Source organism: Salvelinus alpinus, chromosome 1 (genome assembly GCF_045679555.1).
Source record: "Salvelinus alpinus chromosome 1, SLU_Salpinus.1, whole genome shotgun sequence".
NCBI classification, from domain to species: domain Eukaryota; kingdom Metazoa; phylum Chordata; class Actinopteri; order Salmoniformes; family Salmonidae; genus Salvelinus; species Salvelinus alpinus.
The window spans coordinates 34,008,846-34,028,325 of NC_092086.1; the positions used below are offsets into that span (position 1 = coordinate 34,008,846).

At 45.1% G+C, this 19,480-nt stretch overlaps 3 protein-coding genes across 4 annotated transcripts; 2 read left to right on the forward strand and 1 right to left on the reverse strand.

The window, feature by feature from the left end:
• Positions 1-1,143: 1,143 nt before the first annotated feature.
• LOC139574096 (histone-arginine methyltransferase CARM1-like) lies at positions 1,144-4,237 on the forward strand (the record flags this gene model as incomplete). Its single annotated transcript, XM_071398278.1, is given in 5 exon segments — positions 1,144-1,233; positions 1,335-1,447; positions 1,880-1,957; positions 2,075-2,143; positions 2,466-4,237. Coding segments are annotated over 5 exon segments (511 nt in total), but the record flags the coding sequence as incomplete, so codon positions are not given.
• Positions 4,238-4,931: 694 nt separating this feature from the next.
• LOC139574118 (protein YIPF1-like) lies at positions 4,932-9,142 on the reverse strand. Its single transcript, XM_071398308.1, has 9 exons — positions 9,004-9,142; positions 8,596-8,661; positions 8,111-8,259; positions 7,901-7,981; positions 7,658-7,745; positions 7,343-7,459; positions 7,060-7,226; positions 6,617-6,799; positions 4,932-6,267 (listed from the first exon to the last, which is right to left on the reverse strand). Exons 2-9 carry the CDS (start codon positions 8,624-8,626, stop codon positions 6,190-6,192), a joined length of 894 nt encoding a protein of 297 aa, XP_071254409.1. The 5' UTR covers positions 8,627-8,661; positions 9,004-9,142; the 3' UTR covers positions 4,932-6,189.
• A 115-nt stretch (positions 9,143-9,257) lies between these two features.
• Positions 9,258-11,950, forward strand: LOC139574104 (mitochondrial import inner membrane translocase subunit Tim29-like). Of its 2 annotated transcripts, XM_071398297.1 has the most exons (3): positions 9,258-9,374; positions 9,615-9,799; positions 10,305-11,950. In XM_071398297.1, exons 2-3 carry the CDS (start codon positions 9,691-9,693, stop codon positions 11,072-11,074), a joined length of 879 nt encoding a protein of 292 aa, XP_071254398.1. In that variant the 5' UTR covers positions 9,258-9,374; positions 9,615-9,690; the 3' UTR covers positions 11,075-11,950. The 2 variants fall into 2 exon arrangements, with proteins under 2 accessions (XP_071254398.1, XP_071254391.1); XM_071398290.1 differs by lacking the exon at positions 9,258-9,374 and having other exon boundaries at positions 9,423-9,799.
• The last annotated feature ends 7,530 nt before the right edge of the window (positions 11,951-19,480 follow it).

Here is a 19,480-nt window from a genome sequence, read left to right on the forward strand (position 1 = left end):
ATCCTGGATGGCATAAAGCTTGGCACCAGTGATGTACCGGGCCGTACGCACTACCCTCTGTAGTGTCTTGCGGTCGGAGGCCAAGCAGTTGCCATACCAGGCAGTGATGCAACCCGTCAGGATGCTCTCGATGGTGCAGCGGGCAGCTTGTAGAACCTTTTGAGGATCTGAGGACCCATGACAAATCTTTTCAGCTTCCTGAGGGGGAATAGGTTTTGTCATGCCCTCTTCACGACTTCCTTGGTGTGCTTTTGGACCATGTTAGTTTGTTGGTGATGTGGATGCCAAGGAACTTGAAGCTCTCAACCTGCTCCACTACAGCCCCGTTGATGAGAATGGGGGCGTGCTCAGTCCTCCTTTTCCTGTAGTTCACAATCATCTTCTTTGTCTTGATCACATTGAGGGAGAGGTTGTTCTCCTTGCACCGCACGGTCAGGTCTCTGACCTTATATGCTGTCTCAACGTTGTCGGTGATCAGGCCTACCGCTGTTGTCATCGGCAAACTTAAATATGGTGTTGGAGTCGTGCCTGGCCGTGCAATCATGAGTAAACAGGGAGTACAGGAGGGGACTGAGCATGCACCCCTGAGGGGCCCCCATGTTGAGGATCAGCGTGGCAGATGTGTTGTTACCTGCCCTTACCACTTGGGGCGGCCCGTAAGGAAGTCCGGGATCCAGTTGCAGAGAGAAGTGTTTAGTCCCAGGGTGCTTGTAGCGTCCTACCCAAGAAGACTTTAGGCTATAATTGCTGCCAAAGGTGCTTCAACAAAGTACTTAGTAAAGGATTTGAATACTTGTGTAAATGTCATATTTCAGTTTTTTAAATAATATAAATCAGGAAAAATGTCTACAAACTTGTTTTTGCTTTGTCATTATGAGATATTGTGTTTAGATTGAGGGATTAAAAAAGAAAAATCTATGTAACAAAATGTGGAAAACGTCAAGGGGTCTGAATACCTCCCGAAAGCACTCTATATATGTGTATTACAGATGTGTGCTTGCTGAATCTGTGCTGCTCTGTCTGTCTGTGTTAATCTATCCACCTCCCTTCTCACCTCCTCCCATAACAACCCCCGGCTCTCCTCCAATACCACCCCCCGGCTCTCCTCCCATACCAATCCCCGGCTCTCTTCCCTCCTCACAGACAAAGCTACGACATCAGTATTGTCGCCCAAGTGGACCAGACAGGCTCCAAGTCCAGCAACCTCCTGGACTTGAAGAACCCCTTTTTCAGGTGAGTTGGTCTGTTCCGCTGCCCTCGGCCTGTGCCATTCAGGATAACGAGGGGGGGAAGGGGAGCTCCCTCTCATGGCGTGTATGTGTGTGTTTTTGTAGGTACACAGGCAGCACACCCACCCCCCCTCCTGGGTCGCACTACACCTCCCCCTCTGAGACCATGTGGAACACTGGGGGGGCCTACAGCATGAGCCAGGGCATGGCTGTGTCAGGTAAATACACACACATAGAGGACACCGGTAGAGGAGACACACACAGAGGACATACCCACACACACTGCACAGGGCAGAACCCACACACACACTGCATGAGGCAGAACAATGCTGTGTCAGGTAAACACACAGACGATACACACACAATCTGACCCATGATAGCATCATCAGGCAAAAGCATCCATACAACATCATGACCAAATGTCTTACTAAACTGTAGGGATATCACAGAATAGATCAGGCTAACAGAGCAGCTGATAGACAGGGGATGCATGCTCTCTGAGTGGGAAACGGTGTGTGAGAGAGAAAGGATACTTATGCTTCTGTGCTTTTCTCCCATTTCGCTCCCTTTCTCTTCCCATCTCTCTCGTTCTCTCCTCCCCATCTCACTCTCTTCCCCGTCTCATCCTTTCATCTCTCTCTCTCTCTCAGGGATGCCTACAGCCTATGACCTCAGTACGGTCATGGGCAGCGGCTCGACGGTGTCCCACAACAACCTCATCCCCCTCGGTAGGATACTACGGACTGATGGACTGACTGACAGACAAGCACAGACAGTGTGACTGACTGTGTGTGTTTGTGTGTGCGTTAATACAGTCTCACTATTTCCTCTGTTCCCGCCCTCAGTGAACACAGGGATAGTGAATCACACCCACTCCAGGATGGGCTCCATCATGAGCACCGGAATCGTCCAGGGTACGTCTCCTTATACACTATACAAGGGTTTCCTAAACTCGGTCCTTCCTAAACTCGGTCCTGCACATCTTGTTTTTTGCCCTAGCACTACACAGCTGATTTAAATATTGAGGGGGGGGGGGGGGGGGGCCAGGACCGAGTTTGGTAAACCCTGTACTAAACTACATCAAGTCAAGTTTCCTAAACGCCTATCATTTGTGTAAATGGAGGGGATGGATTCTGAAGTATGTGACATAGTTGGCCCACAACCAATCAGGGGAAGGTGATAACATTCTTTCCCTCTCTCCCTCCCATTTTCTCCCCCTCACCCCCATCTCTCCAGGAGCTTCTACTGGCCAATCAGGTCCTAGCAGCAGCAGCAGCTCTAACCAGCAGCAGCAGCAGCATTATCCCGTCACCAACCAGTTCACCATGGGGGGACCCGCCATCTCCATGGCCTCTCCCATGGCCATCCCTAGCAACACCATGCATTATGGGAGTTAAGACCTCGTCACCCTTCACCTCCGAACCCCTGCATGACCTCTACTAGCCCCTCCCCCCGACCGGCCAGAACCAGAATACCAAAACCAGTGCTGTCGTGTTGTCCCTTCAGCACCTTCCTTTCTCCTTTACTGTCCATCTCTCTATCACTGGAGTTATTCCTTCATATCCGTCCCTCCCCACTGCTCTCTCCGTTTTGAGAGCTGTTCCCCGTCTCCCTCCCTCCCTCTCATCATCGTGCAGCAGCTGCTATGATATCACCAGTCCAGCCAGAGGGTGGCAGCACCTCTACGTTCAACTGACAGACTGATCAGCACAAAGAATTGGCAGTTTTTCTGAATGAAGAGCTGAACTGAACTTTGTTTGACTGGACCTTTTCATGCTTTACAGACACATGTACACCTACACATACACATTCAACAGAGACTTTTGTTGCAAAGAATAATTCATTGCACGACTGTACAGCAGGTATCATCTCCTTTATCCGGGTTCCCTCCCTCTCCTCCCTTTTGGACATTTCGCCTCCCCTAGTGCCAGTGTGATGCCCCACCCTTCCCCCTCCTCCACCAAACACTCCCAACCCCATCCACTACAGCCAGTCGCTATCCCCCCTCCCCTTATCGCTGGATTGGATGTCCCCCACTACAGATCTGCACTGAAAGGACATGGGGCTTTCCTGTACAGTAGAACACTATGAACACCCCTCACTGACGCCATTTTGTTTTCATATCGAGGCACTTCTCCACCTGCCTGTAGAGCCTCTCTCCTTAAACGGCCCCATTCCAGAGTGATAGCTAGCTCCCCCCAAGGTGTTTGTCTGGTCATCCATAGTGGTAGTCTTTAGCCTAGGTCTACTGGGCTATCTCAAAAGACACCCTATTCCATATAGAGTGCTCTACTTTTGACTAGAGCCACATGGACAAATGAAGTGCACTGTATAGGGACTAGGGTGTCATTTGAGATGTAGCCTAGATGTCAGTGTGTAGGAGAACCCTGTAGAACGGGATCTTGAAGAACACCAACTCTGGAACTCTGTTAGAACCTTGCCAATGAGCTTCGAGGACACAGCAGCAGACCCGGCCCCCCACTCCATAGCCAATCAGGATTGCAGTGAGCCGATGGTTTTGGTGGAAGCAGGATGAACCCACAGAAAGACAGACTGACAGTATGGACCAAGGACACTGATGTCGGCCGTTGGAGCAGCTGTATCCTAGTTTACATTCTTCCCCGGTTTCCTTTCCTTCATTTTGAGACTGCCGTTCAGACTGAGGTGGGGAGTTCGGTATAGAGGGAGTCACCTCTTTCCCTATCATATCCAGACTCTAACATATCTAAACCTCTCCTCCCTCCTTTCCCGGGCAAGTTGATTGCCCAACCTTCAGACAAAGACTTAATGGACATGTATGCATTGCTTCCAGTCACAATTTGTGGACTGAGTTTAATTACATTTTTTTGATTTAGCAAGTTTTATGAAGAGAAAATGTCTTGCTAGTTTGTAGGGTTAACTTTTCAGTTGTCTTTATTTGCTTTATTTCTTTCACAGAAAAGCAACAAACAAAAAACAAGTATAAAAGGAGTCAATTAAATGTTGGTGGAGAAGTCCCCCCAAAAATATTTGGATCCGGTCTTATAATTAACCTTAGATATTACGGTTAGATTTTTAACACCAATGTTGTGATAGTTGCTAGCTTAGCATTCAAACACTACTTTTCTCTGGGACCTCAATTGATGGAAAGTGCATCAGGAAGACTATTGTGCCGTTTCCTGTTCGTTGTAAGAAGCCACAGATCTAGGATCAGATTTTCCTAACCAAAACCAGCAGTTAGGGTCGACTTATGAAATCTGATTTTATAATGTCACCTTGAGGGTAAGTCAAATCTTGTGCCTTACACTATGAGCCTACATGGTCAGTAGACATTTACAGCTATATTCATTGGGCACGTCAATGTATGTCCTCCAAGCACACACACAAAGCAACTACCTTTGGAGTGCTCGGCTGTCCCATAAATCTCAGGGATCATTGCTGGGCCTAGCAAGAATCTATGTTTTCTACGTACAGTAAGCAGAGCACTGACAGCTTGAGGGCTGGAACCAATGCTGCATAGCTGGGTTCTCTCGACTTCCTCGGTTGAAATCAAGATGGTGGATATTTCGCAGCCTTCATCGCCAGCACCTACCAACTAATCTTAATTGAATCAGATGTGGTAGTGCTGGGCTGGAACAAAAGCCTGCCAAGACATAGCACTCCAGGACCGGAGTTAGAGACCCCTGCCCTCGGGCTTTAGTCAACACCAAGAAGACGACACAATTCAGACTGAAACTACAGTTTATTCACACAAACCCAGAAGTCTGAACAAAGAGGAAAAAATAAATACACTGACAAACCCTTTCCTTAATTTACAAGTCTATCTACAAAAAGAAAAAGTTGTGTGGATACATTAGTCAGCACAGTACTACACGTGTTCCAGGTCATAGGAGTGGTTTGAGTTCTAAAACAGCCCGTTTCAATCTCACCCGCAGAGGGCTGGCGTGGGCCTTGGTTCCAGCCAAGCTGTAACATACCTGTTGATCCATCTCATCTGATTGTAGAATCAGGTGTTTTTGCTTGGCTGGAACAAAAGCATGCACCTTTATGGATAAGGTTGGCCACCCCTGTATTAGTACATCATTAAACATTCATACAGCATTTCCCTTCAATAGGTGCATCAAGATCAGACTGCAGCTGAGGAGTTCAAGTCTATAAAGAATTCCTTTCTTTGTCATGACAGAACTGAGCTGGTTAGAGCAGATCTCATATGCTTCCGCCTTTCCTATGTTTTTAGTGCAGATAAAAAGTAGAGATGAGGAAGTCTCCGACTATTGAGGTGCACCCAGCTTCTCCATGATAAATATTGATTTATTACAATATACAAGTGCAGAATTTACAGCGGAATCATTTCTGCAGCATAAGCAAGACAGTTTCCCCCAATGCAATCCTCATAACCCATAATTTGCTTATACTCATAGGCCTCTATCCTTGTCCCTTCTCTTTGTAATAACATATGTAGTCAATTGCACAGCACTTTTAATGGGCTGCTGGTCCAGTTAAGTCCATTATGTACTAGAGTATGGCTCACACACCCAGAACCTCCAACAACGTTATGGGTACCTTTCTGACCACTTGTCGGTCCTCTGTATCATTATTGGTTCGAGCATCGGAGTATGCAGGCCCTACTTCGCTACGTCCCCTTCTCTGATCTGAAAGGACTGGAAAATGTGTGACCCACTGAGCTGTAAACTCAAAACAACGTCCACGCAGGTGTCGTAAACTCTGATTTCATCCAACTTTTCCCTCTCGACTCATATCATCCTCACACAACAACAATGTAGTTAGTCAATGGCGAGATCGCCATCATCTGTTTGGCGGTTAGCCAGCTAGCTACTCTTCCAATGCTCACAGAGTAGGTAACAAAAGCCTAAACCTTTTATCTAGTCCTTTCAGATTCCCCAGTGGTCTCAAACATTGTGACTATGAGAAGAGGTCATTAAGTGTTGGGACACATCTCCCTCCCTCCGGTTCCTCTTGGTCAGTGGGTCTTGTTGGTCAATATTGCTGCTGTGTGGTTGGGTGCGGGTGTAGGAACTGCTGTCTGGAAAAAATACATCTGAAAGATAGCATAGAGGGACAGAGGGGACGGGTATAAAGGGTTAGAAACTTAAAGAACTATGAGGTTTATAGCTAGCCATAGACTGAAGTAGGGTGTTGGAGATGAGACATTTAACATTTCCCCTGAGGCGCATACAGCTGAGACGTTCCCATTTAGATTATGATTAGGGCCTGGTTCAAACATTTTTAAAGTCCATCCTTCCCTGGATAAGTGAAATGAGGACTCTACTTTCTATATTCATGTCAGACCATGATCACTGACATTCTTCTTCAAAGTACTTGAACAGGGCCTAGGAGGATGGGGCTAGGTAACTTTTACCCATAGCACTCTTATAGTGGGCTCTTACCTTGCAGCCAATTGATAGCAGCGCATGGAGAACGATGATTGTTGCCACGGTGGCAAAAGCAGTCACCTTGGTGTCATCGCGGACGACAGGCCAGAAGGTGAGCACCAGGACCGACCCAGAGATTACCATGGCGACCAGGATGAGGAGCCATCGGAGCCATTCGAATGGTAAGATCCACAACACCTGAGGGAGGTGATTGGTTTGTTACTTGAGAATAAGCTGTTCTGCATTAATTGGTTCGGATTGGGTCCCAATCAGATAGAAAGATACTATCACGAACAGGGTCATTCAATAGGCACAAAAACTGAAGAAAACTATGAAACTGTAAAGTAGGTACCATCTGAACTTCATTTTCCATTGCAAAACATTTAGCTAGGGGGATGAATATGTTTTGCTAGCTGAATACGACCCAGACATTCACTAGTGTGTGTCTGCTGACTCACTGAGGTGGGGATGTAGATGAAGAGGGAGTAGCCGTAGACACACACCGTCTCCAGGAAGGAGTAACCACTCTGCTGCCTCTCCTCCCTCTGCCTCCAGGTCAGGAAACCCCATACACCCAGGGGCACCAGCCAGGCATACAGGAAGATCACTACTGCAGCTATCGTCACTGAGGGAGTGAGAAAAAGCAAGCAACATCAACACTGCTATTTTTTTTTGTTTATATAGCAAATCTCACATGAAACCATTGAGAAGGAGCCAAGCTGTAACCCCCAGGTACCATACCTCTGTGGAACTGGGGTCTGTAGTGGTAATGGGGGCTCCCCAGAGAGTTCAGGAAGGTGGACAGGTTTCCACTGATGGCCAGAGAGAACACCAGCGTCACACAGATCCAGAAGGGACCTGGACATACGGGAGACCAGGAGGTAAGGTTAGTCTGGGTAGAGGTGGTTCACATTACAACCTAAGATATGCAGAGTTTGGCAAACTGTCTTCCAGTTTTACGGCTATAAAAGTTAACATTCTAAGGTCCATTCTAAGTCAGATCTAACTATCTAGGAACAATTGTATCTAAGCTATAGTGGTGATGTGTCCCATTACCATATAAATCCGGACTCGACTGGAGGGTATGTTTGATGAAGTTCCGCCCTGGTAAAGGCATCACCGACCCCTTGACCCTGTCCAGCACCTGCATCCCATGACAGGAAGTCAGTCAACCAATGGACATTGTACAGCAACTAACACCACTACATTTACAGTTTCTATATGGCAGATGTTAAACAGCAACATATAGGCCAGTCTCATGAGTGCAGATTATTCTATGTTATTTCAAGCATATTGTACCTGCATTGTATCCACATTGAAGAATGACTGGTAGTACTCAAAGGTCCAGAAGCCGCTAGTTTGTTTCTCCCCTCTTAGGAGCTGTAAACAGTAATGTCAATCAGTTATCCCCATATTGCTTGGTTTTTGGCTGTTTGTGCAAACGTCATTAAAGGCAAAATTTCAGATTATCAATGTAGCGATATGATTGGACTCATTCATCATCCTGACCTCTGAACTCTCCTCCTGTCCCTCATCATCGGACATGTCCAGTTTGATGTCCCCAGTGGCACCGGCCGGGGCCGTTCTGCTGGAGCCAGACATACTGAGGGTGGAGGCCCCAGGGTCTGCTAACAGCAGGTCAGTGGCCTCATCAAACTCTAGAGGAGAAGAAGACAGAGGTGGTTAGAGTGAGGGAATGAGAGAGGAGGTGTGGGACAGTGGTAGTGAGAGATGTAGAGACAAGGAGAGAGGGGAAGAGGAGATGTAGAGACAAGGAGAGAGGGGAAGAGTGAAGAGGAGGTGTAGAGACAAGGAGAGAGGGGAAGAGTGAAGAGGAGGTGTAGAGACAAGGAGAGAGGGGAAGAGTGAAGAGGAGATGTAGAGACAAGGAGAGAGGGGAAGAGTGAAGAGGAGGTGTAGAGACAAGGAGAGAGGTGAAGAGGAGGTGAAAGGGGATAAACAGAGGAGGATGGGAGCCACTCCATGAGCCTCACCTTGGAACTTCAGATCATCTGGACTCGCCATGGTAACTCTGGAAAGATGACCACCTCACGCAAGACCTGGAAGGAGATGAGAAAATGTACTCTTAACTGTTGAGGCTGACGTATGGCAACAGTCTGTGTTCTTCTCCCGGATAGGGTAGCCAACTAGCTTTTGCTACATATGAACAAGATGTTCTCTTTGTTGGCTGCCTTCTAAAGCAAACGTAACAGCATCATGTGTAGGCATGCGACATCGACTATACAGGTGCAATTTTTTAATCTGACAAGTGACAGTTTGTGTTGACCTGTTTGGCAGGCTAGCAGTCTGCGTGTCATGTTTATGCCTATAGTTTACTGTAACTCTAGCTAGCTAGCTTCAGATTTATATTCATACGTTGGCCGTCGTGATCCGAGACTTACCTGTTTGTCACAGGAGGTTGTGTTGTATCCGCAATGCGAGCCAGTCAGCTATGTTAGCAGTGCTGACACGACCGCCTCGCTAGCCTGACAGCTGTCGAGCTAGCACTGTTTTCTCGCTTTATATCTCAATATCAACTCACCTAACAACAGCAGCACATAGTTAAATATTTTTTTTTAAATGTGTACTGCGTTGGATGTCTGAATAAACTAGCTAGCTAATGGTGTTCATTTCAACTATGGTGCACTAAATCACATTATCACTCGCCTGTTCCACGTCACCTTACGTACACAACGGATTCTGTGTTGGCTCAAGACGGATCATCATGTTCACGTGACCAGGTACAGACGGATGATAATGCGGTGCGCCAAATGTGAGTGTTTTCTTTGTAATATGGGTGTTATCCGAATGTAAAAAAAAAAAACATTTGTACTTACATGATATTTATTAGTTTATAGTGATATTACAGGGATTTAATGACATTCTTTTTAAGCAGAACTGGATATTGGATATTTGTTTTTTTACGGGAAAAAATAATAATACAACTTTTTACTGACATGCCATTTTGTCTCAATAAATTCAATTTTTTCACATTGGAAATTAATGTATCAAGAAGCCCGCTGTGTTTTTCTGGTCCGAGCCAGTCCGAATGTGAACTTCCGGAACGATCGGCTTCTGTCTTGACGAACATGGCTGCCTCGTGGGTGCTCAGGAGATGGTGTTCCACCTCTGTAGCAGAAGCAGGAGCAGCACCCATCAATGGCACCCGATGGGAGAGGTTGAAAAATAGCAAATTGGGTAAGAAATCGATCTATCTCTTGGTTGCCGTGTTAGCCAACCACGCCTTTACGAACCTGAACGAACTCGTGATCTTTCTTGCTTAACCGTCTTGCCAAAGTCATTCATGAGGTTATCAGATTGTGTGGCATTAGCTTCAAACAAACTGTATCACATTGTGGCTTTTACACTAGTTAGATTTGAAAATGTACTTCATACACGTCTATGTAAAGGCATTGTTAGCTTTTGATCCTTCACAGTTGCCCCTGCTTGCAATCACAGGGTGGAGGAAGGCACGTGACTGAGGTTATTGCGGTGACCTCTCTCTGAGACAATTCCTGTCAGCTTGGAGATGCAATGCAATAGAATACAGTGTTGGCACACAAAACATTATAATTGTGTGCATGCCTCACTACCATGTCTAGGGATATTGTGTCAGTCTGTTATGCCTTTGTTTTAGTAAACCACCTTATCTTGTGTGAATGCTGTCTGTCTTTTTCTCACAATTCTCTCCCCTCTCCATCAGGTGTGTGGTTTAGCGGCATGTCCAGAGACTACAAGGAGGCGTGTCGTGAGATTGTGGTGGGCGCGTGGGAGAGGCCAATCAAAGCTTCCATCTACCTGAGCCTTCTGGGTGGAGCCGGCACCTGCATCTACACAAACCCCGACGACGCCTCCTTCGAGACCACCGTCCTGGATACAGCCAATCAGCTCGGGCTCCTGACGCCGTGGATACGCAGTGGAACATCGGATGGGCACGTGCAGAAGCTGGCGAAGCTTCGTAACGAGGGAAGGTTACGTCACCTCAGCCTGGGAATGGTCTCACTCACCTACTTCGCCGATTACAACCCGGACGCCAGTCTTTACGAGGCCCAGTGCTCCAACCTCTCTATCCCCTGGAGGGAGCTCCACACGCGGGTACTGGACGTTGGCTTCGCGGGTCGCTGGTGGATCCTGGACCATAAGATGAAGGACTATGATGTGAACGACGAAGAGTTCAAGCACCTGCCGCCTGCTATGGCCGCCACAGTGCCCCCTGGTGTCCAGGGGGTGGAGAATAACGAGAGGCTGCACAAAGAGTCATGGATGCCTCTGAAGACGGAGGAGAATGAGGAGAAGGAAAAGGCATCGGCAGCTGTAGAGGAGGAGGGAGGCATTGTAGAACAAATAAAGATGGACAGTTTAGATCTTGTAGAAACAATTAAAATAAAGACAGGCATTGTAGCTCAACCACAGGAGCTACCTGACCCAGAACCACAGGAGCTGACGCTGACAGAGACGGAGACACAGGAGTAGCAGACACAAGCTCAAGCAAAGGACTAATGTGTCATGGACCAATGGACTCACACTGGCAGGACAATGACTGCTGGACACATAATGAGATGGCTGAACAAGAATCTCTGAATGGACATATTTATTGGATGACAAGATGGTATGAGAGCTGTGTAAAGTGTGTGAGTACCTTCTGCACTGTGTAATGTGTTATATAGTGCCCAAGCCTATTAACACTCTGGACTATAGCTACACATGACATGATGATAAAGGGTCTCCTTTATAAAATAAATTACTGTTAACAGTTTACTAATGATACTTATTTGGTATATAGTGCTCTATACTGAGATATGATAATTGATGCCATGGTCAGCAACCTGTTAAAGAGATTCTCTAAACAGCCACTACAAACTTCAACTAACTTGATATTCTCTGGCACTTTTGAATTAGTTTTAGCCAGTAGTTCTGAAAGTACTCACTGAGTCCCCGGAAATTGCGTACTACGTCACATGTGCACCATGTGATTGCTCTGCTGTGTGCATCTTGTTAGCTGTCACTCAAATGGTGAGGGGCTGAAGCTCATTAGCTAGAACTAGAATTGTTTAGGGGCTGGCCCATGTGGGGGAAAATTTAGGAGAATGGCGAAGCACAGCTTCCAGAAAAACAGTTGCTTTCAAACTATGGATTTCGTGGTTAACTGAGGTGAAACAGTAATTCTGCTCATAGATTATGCATGTATGAACTACACATTGACACATCCAGCCCAAAGCGGGAGGTTTTAAAAATACTTAGTCGCCAAAGTTCCGGTGCATGTCTTTAACAATACAATAAGCCTCCTCTAAATGGTTTGGATTTATCATTTATGAATTATTGTCAAATTAAAGTACTATTGTAAAGAAATTGAGTTTTGTGATGATCATTTACTCTGAATACCTCCCCATGATTTGATCTTAGACAAAGCAGAGGCACTATCCACGGAAGAATATACCAAGATATTACATTTAAGTGGAACTGGTAGCCATTTTTGATTCCTCCAGTCCAGACTGTTTTTCAATACTTTCCTCCTCAGGACTATTGTCACAGTAGCATTAATTCTCAATGTGTGACTTCTTCCATAAGAAGTGAGTGTTTGTCTCCCTGAGGTAAGTCAATCAGTGTTTTTGCCGCCGCCTCTTCCTGGGATTACAGAAGCTGTGTATTACTGTGATGCCCTTCAGGCAGATAGAATGGGCATCCTTTCTTCCTAACGTTTGAGAGTAATTATTCCGTTAATCGTATTGCCTTTGACCAACCTCCCTTATCATTGTGGAGCTTAACTCATTTTGTGGAAAAATCCTCTCCAGATGAATCTCTCTCATACCCTTCTATCTCTCTTTCACTCCATCTCTCTTCTCTCTCTGTTCATGTCTGTTATTGATCCTGCTGTTGTCTTGACACTGATCCTGCTTTGGCTCCAGTTACTGATCGCCATCTGATCTTTAGGACAGGATCATTCATCCTGATCAGGGGCCATTCACACAAGGACAGGGAGCTATTAAGGTCTGCAACACGAGTCAACGAGTGGACTAATAATCTCTCACACAAACAACTAGACTCAAACATGCTCAAACAGAACTAGACTCTCAAACATGCTCAAACAGAACTAGACTCTCAAACATGCTCAAACAGAACTAGACTCTCAAACAAGCTCAAACAGAACTAGACTCTCAAACATACTCAAACAGAACTAGACTCTCAAACATGCTCAAACAGAACTAGACTCTCAAACATGCTCAAACAGAACTAGACTCTCAAACATGCCCAAACAGAACTAGACTCTCAAACATGCTCAAACAGAACTAGACTCTCAAACATGCTCAAACATGTCTAGACATATACACAGCCTACATCTCACTCAGCGCATCCCAGATGTGCATGATATCTCTGAACAGCTCAGCAACATTATTGTATCTGGATGATGGCTACTTGAAAATACTCAGAAAAGCATACACACTAACAATGGCAGCAGTTATCAGAGTAAGAGTTTCAAAAGGTGACTGAGCTAGCCCCCTTTTGGAGCTCCACCCCTGAGGTTCAGATTCTTTGTAACCCAACCCCAGGATGGAACCAAAGACTAACCTGAAATGGACCTTATTTTTTATTTATTCAACTAGGCAAGTCAGTTAAGAACAAATTCTTATTTACAATGACGGCCTACCCCGGCCAAACCCAGATGATGCTGTGCCAATTGTGCGCCGCCCTATGGGACTCCAAATCATGTCCGGATATGATTCAGCCTGGATTCAAACCAGGGACTGCAGTGACGCCTCTAGCACTGAGATGCAGTGCCTTAGACCCCTGCGCCACTCCGGAGCCCAAAGGGGTCAAAAGGTGAAACAATTGTCATTTACAAACCACTGGTGAGGACGGTCGAATGTCACCAATGAGAGACAAGTGTTCTGGATCAGAACTGCCTTAGTTGAAGGATTAATATTTTATGGTTCAAAACCCCTTGTCAAATCTAATGCTCATGAATAATACAAATTATTCAAACCAAACAGTCTTGTTTTGGGATGGATGCAGGTACTCATACACTCTGTTTATGTGTGTCAAGTCCACAGAACTAGAATGAGATACTATTTCTATGGTTAAGTCAATATAGGCAGTGATAATACCAGTCTACAATCTCTAAGACATAAATGGGAAAGAACATGAAATGTATTAAAACTGTTTTAATCAGCATGGAATTCCTGTCATCCATCACCACTCTATTATCTTACATCCTTCCACCCAGCCGTCTCTCAATCCCCTTTCCCCTCCTCTCATCCTTCCCCTATGCCCCCTTTCGACCATGACTCCCAACCCCATCCCCCTCTCCTCCATTGACTGCTGATGCTCATTCTCTCTACCAGAGGGGTCAGTGTGGTCATTGTCAGTTTGTGTGGTCTATCAGCAGATGACCACTGCTGGTCAATCAGGCTGGTCTCATAGACTGGACATAACATAGTAAAGGAACATCTGGGACACTCAAATTAGTATGATATGTTACGTTTGGTTTATTTTTGTTAGCCACATGTCTGTGGAACTTGTTCAGTTTATGTCTCAGTTGTTGAATCTTGTTATGTTCATACAAATATTTACACATGTTAAGTTTGCTGAAAATAAAGGCAGTTGACAGTTAGAGGACATTTCTTCAAATCAAATCAAAGTTTATTTGTCTTACTTACAGGCTCTAACCAATAGTGAAAAAAAGGTATTAGGTGAACAATAGGTAGGTAAATAAATAAAACAACAGTAAAAATACAGGCTATATACAGTAGTGAGGCTATAAAAGTAGCGAGGCTACATAGACACCAGGTTAGTCAGGCTGATTGAGGTAGTATGTACATGTAGATATGGTTAAAGTGACTATGCATATATGATGAACAGAGAGTAGCAGTAGCGTAAAAGAGGGGTTTGACGGGCGGTGGGTGGCAGGACACAATGCAGATAGCCCGGTTATCCACTGTCTCGGAGCACTGGTTGGTTGGAGCAATTGAGGTAGTATGTACATGAATGTATAGTTAAAGTGACTATGCATATATGATAAACAGAGAGTAGCAGCAGCGTAGAGGGGTTGGGGGGGCACACAGTACAAATAGTCCGGGTAGCCATTTGATTACCTGTTCAGGAGTCATATGGCTTGGGGGTAAAAACTGTTGAGAAGCCTTTTTGTCCTAGACTTGGCACTCCGGTACTGCTTGCCATGCTGTAGTAGAGAGAACAGTCTATGACTGGGGTGGCTGGGGTCTTTGACAATTTTTAGGGCCTTCCTCTGACACCGCCTGGTGTAGAGGTCCTGGATGGCAGGCAGCTTAGCCCCAGTGATGTACTGGGCCGTACGCACTACCCTCTGTAGTGCCTTGCGGTCAGAGGCCGAGCAGTTGCCATACCAGGCAGTGATGCAACCAGTCAGGATGATCTCGATGTTCCAGCTGTAGAACCTTTTGAGGATCTCAGGACCCATGCCAAATCTTTTTAGTTTCCTGAGGGTGAATAGGCTTTGTCTGTCTTGCTGTGTTTGGACCATTCTAGTTTGTTGTTGATGTGGACACCAAGGAACTTGAAGCTCTCAACCTGCTCCACTACAGCCCCGTCGATGAGAATGGGGGCGTGCTCAATCCTCCTTTTCCTGTAGTCCACAATAATCTCCTTAGTCTTGGTTACGTTGAGGGATAGGTTGTTATTCTGGCACCACCCGGCCAGGTCTCTGACTTCCTCCCTATAGGCTGTCTCATCGTTGTCGGTGATCAGGCCTACCACTGTTGTGTCGTCTGCAAACTTAATGATGGAGTTGGAATCGTGCCTGGCCATGCAGTCACGGGTGAACAGGGAGTACAGGGGGGGACTGAGCACGCACCCCTGGGGAGCTCCAGTGTTGAGGATCAGCGTGGCAGATGTGTTGCTACCTACCCTCGCCACCTGGGGGTGGCCCGTCAGGAAGTCCAGGATCCAGTTGCTGATGGAGGTGTTTAGTAACAGGATCCTTAGCTTAGTTGTGAGCTTTGAGGGTACTATGGTGTTGAATGCTGAGCTGTAGTCAATGAATAGCATTCTCACGTAAGTGTTCGTTTTGTCCAGGTGGGAAAGGGCAGTGTGGAGTGCAATAGAGCTTGCATCATCTGTGGATCTGTTTGGGCGGTATGCAAATTGGAGTGGGTCTAGGGTTTCTGGGATAATATGTTGATGTGAGACATTACCAACCTTTCAAAGCACTTCATGGCTACGGATGTGAGTGCTGCGGGTCTGTAGTCATTTAGGCAGGTTGCCTTTGTGTTCTTGGGCACAGGGACTATGGTGGTCTGCTTGAAACATGTTGGTATTACAGACTTAATCAGGGACATGTTGAAAATGTCAGTGAAGATACCTGCCAGTTGGTCAGCACATGCCCGGTGCACACGTCCTGGTAATCCGTCTGGCCCCGCAGCCTTGTGTATGTTGACCTGTTTAAAGGTCTTACTCACGTCGGCTACGGAGAGCGTGATCACACAGTCGCCTGGAACAGCTGATGCTCTCATGCATGCCTCAATGTTGCTTGCCTCGAAGCTAGCATAGAAGTTGCTGAGTTTATAATTGTGTTAACTCCTCTACCACCCCCCCCTCTTCTGAGGACAAATATCTTTGTTTTTTTTACAGGTTTTTTGCTACATATACATACATGTTACATACACATTTGACATACATGGTACTTTTATATAAAGCAATCACATAACAATAATACATTACCAAACATAAGCTTTTTAATCCCAACCCTCAGCCACTCTCAGCCCATCCCACCTATCACCATAGACCACCCTCATTTGGTTTCCATATGCCATATATTTTTCAATTGTGCTGTGATGTTTTACAAAATGTTTGAACCATTCTAATCATATTTTATCCACAGGTTGTGAGCTAAAGATGAAAACCTTTCCTATGAGTATTATTATATTATTAATTGACTGACTATGGCTTTCCAAATCGCCCAATGTTGCTATTTGTGAGGTTAATTTTAATTGCATGTTGTGATTTTTTTAACCATTCCTGAACCTGTGACCAGAAACAAGCTACATCGGGTCAATACCAGAATAAATGATCTATTGATTCTGTCTCTTCGCAACAAAATCTACAGAGTTGAGATTGTTGTATGCCCCATATATACAGCAATCTATTGGTGGCAAGAATTTTATATAATAATTTAAATTGAAAAACTCTAAGTGTTGAATCAAGTGTAGTTTTTTGTACCAGTTCATAAACCCTATGCCATGGAATTGGTACAAAAGTTCCTCCTATTTATGTTGCACCCTGTTTGGCGCAGCTGTCAACATTTCTGTCCTCAGATGAAACTGGTATATTATTCTATTTATGCCAGTTCCTTACAGCCAATTTGTATCTTTAATATATGGCAGGCAAACAAGTTCCCTACCTTCTCCCTTTTCCACTTGCCTCCTCCAGTTTTGTGGTAGTGCTGCAATCAATTGGTTGTAAGTTTGGATTGAGCAGATATGCAGTTATCGAAAATATATGGGGATATGTGACAACTCCTCCGTTTCTATTCATAATATTAACAAATATAATGCCATATTTAAAAAAATATCCATAAAGAATGTTTTTTTATTAATCAGTATATTTGAATTTAACCATAACATTTGTTGTAATATTTGTTCTATCTTTTCTGGAGGAGAAAACTGAAATTGTATGGCTTGTTTAAGAAAGGGCGATACTTTAAACAAAATTTCATTTTCAATTAGTGGGAAATGAGAAGTTGTAATCTGTATAAAGCCAAAAAGGCCATTTTTGAACAAAGGATGAGCCTTTCTTAATAATCTACTGGAAAACCATTTTGGGTTTGTCATACTAATTTAAATTCATAACATATCATACGAATTGGAATTTGTAACATATCATACAAAATGGATGATGGACATTCACAAATGAATACAGACCATACCTGTCATGTTGGCATAAATGATTCGGGAGACAGGCGCAGGAATGCGTAATAGTTTTTTTTATTAAGCCCAAATTATGGCGTCCCGTGTAAAGGCACGGGGACGAAGACCAAAGAAACACGTAACAAAAACACAGGGTAGAAACCCAAACAAAAGAGTGAGGAGTACCTCTAATAAATGACACACGCGCACAATAATTATCACACGGGACAAGACCTGTAATCATCTGCGCAATCCACAATGGCACGAAAGCCAAAACACACAGCACAGGTACTCACACGCACCAATGGACATTGTAACAATAATCGACAGCCCAATGGGAACCAAAGGACACACTTATACAAGCACTAATCAGTGGGAATAGGGGACAGGTGTGCGTAATGAAAGTTCCGGAGGGATCCGTGACAATACCAAACATAACATATCATACTAATTTCAGTGTCCCGGATTTTCATTTACTATGTTACGTCTACCCCTCAGTCCAAGTTGCAGGTCAATAGGATTAGGACAGGACCAGACATACAGGATATTCAGCCTCATATTCTATACATGGATCGGGAGAGGACGACCATGATGTCATAGACTAAAGCGATGTTCCTCTGCTGGTCTTTTGGTTTGCCAAATTGTTATCTTATAAAGATTTAGTGAACTCTCAAGTGTTTGTTTCAATGTAAGTGGTCCACAAAGAAGGAATAGCAATATCATGTCCGGTCCCGCATGGCCCAAGGTTGAGAGACACTGAAACAAGGAAAAGCTCTTATCCAGTTCCACTCACCAGTACAGGAATAGTCTCTGGAGAATGTTGGCATTGTTGTCCCATATCTTTTTCACATAATTCTATAGCTGATTGCAATTTGCATGCCTGTCTTCTGCATGAAGAGAGAGGGAGGTGGTTGTCTGGCCACCATGTTGACCTCAATGACCACAGCAGCACCAGCCCCATACACACTAACTAATCAATATGTAACTAAGGAAGGAGAGCGGATGATGGAGAGAGTGGTAGAGAGCAGGAGGAGGAGAGGAACAATGATATTGGAGGAGAGGTTTATCAACCGCGGGGGAATTGTTCTGTTTTTAGATTTATCCCACAACAGCACGCTTACTTTTTATTTGTGTTCGGCTTTGGTTAGTTTTATTTCATGCAAATTACATTCATAAAATTTGAACCAATGCACTCATCCAAACTCTATGGAAGATACAAAACACAAGTAACAGTATTTTTGTTTCACTTGCCATTTTTTGGCACATGGCTAAATTTAGATTTGTTTTAGTTTCTTTATCAAAGTAGTACGACTACAAAAGGAAACATCATAGCTCCAAATATCTCCCAATAAATAATGACATGCCTGTGAGTCTATAGTCTTTCAGTTACAAAAGACTTGGAATAGAGCAGCATTTACATGATAGTATTATACAACGGGGGTTAATAAATACAGTGTGTGCGTGTGTGTGTGTGTGTGTGTGTGTGTGTGTGTGTGTGTGTGTGTGTGTGTGTGTGTGTGCGTGCGTGCGTGCGTGCGTGCGTGCGTGCGTGCGTGCGTGCGTGCGTGCGTGCGTGCGTGCGCGTGCGTGTGTGTGTGCAAGAGAAAGAAAGAAAGAATAAAGATAGTGGAATGACAGGGATTAAGGGTGGCATGTGTATAAATATAAATGGAGTGTGAACATTTTTGAAGGTGGGAGAGAGAGTATGCAAGCACACACGAGAGGGAGAGAGAGACAGGGTGGAGGAGGGGCAGAGAGGGGGAGAGGGGGAATAGGGAGAAGCAGAGCGTGCACAATATTCATTCAAACTGACACAGGCTGCATGTCCTGGTTTGCACTTCCCACTCTCTCTCTCTCTCTCTCTCTCTCTCTCTCTCTCTCTCTCTCTCTCTCTCTCTCTCTCTCTCTCTCTCTCACAGACACACACACACACAGGCACGGAAACACCAGACAGTCTGCAGTTAAGTTTACAGCAGCAGGAAGAAGACATTAGAGAGGTGAA

Excerpts from the sequence above, each read along its gene's own strand:
- LOC139574118 (XM_071398308.1), bottom strand. The coding sequence starts at position 8,626 with ATGGCGAGTCCAGATGATCTGAAGTTCCAAG. Across the intron at positions 8,260-8,595 it reads AGATGATCTGAAGTTCCAAG|AGTTTGATGAGGCCACTGAC; the intron begins GTGAGGCTCATG and ends CTTCTCCTCTAG. Across the intron at positions 6,800-7,059 it reads TCATCTACATCCCCACCTCA|GTGTTGTGGATCTTACCATT; the intron begins GTGAGTCAGCAG and ends CACCTCCCTCAG.
- LOC139574104 (XM_071398290.1), top strand. The coding sequence starts at position 9,478 with ATGACATTCTTTTTAAGCAGAACTGGATATTGGATATTTGTTTTTTTA. Across the intron at positions 9,800-10,304 it reads GTTGAAAAATAGCAAATTGG|GTGTGTGGTTTAGCGGCATG; the intron begins GTAAGAAATCGA and ends CCTCTCCATCAG.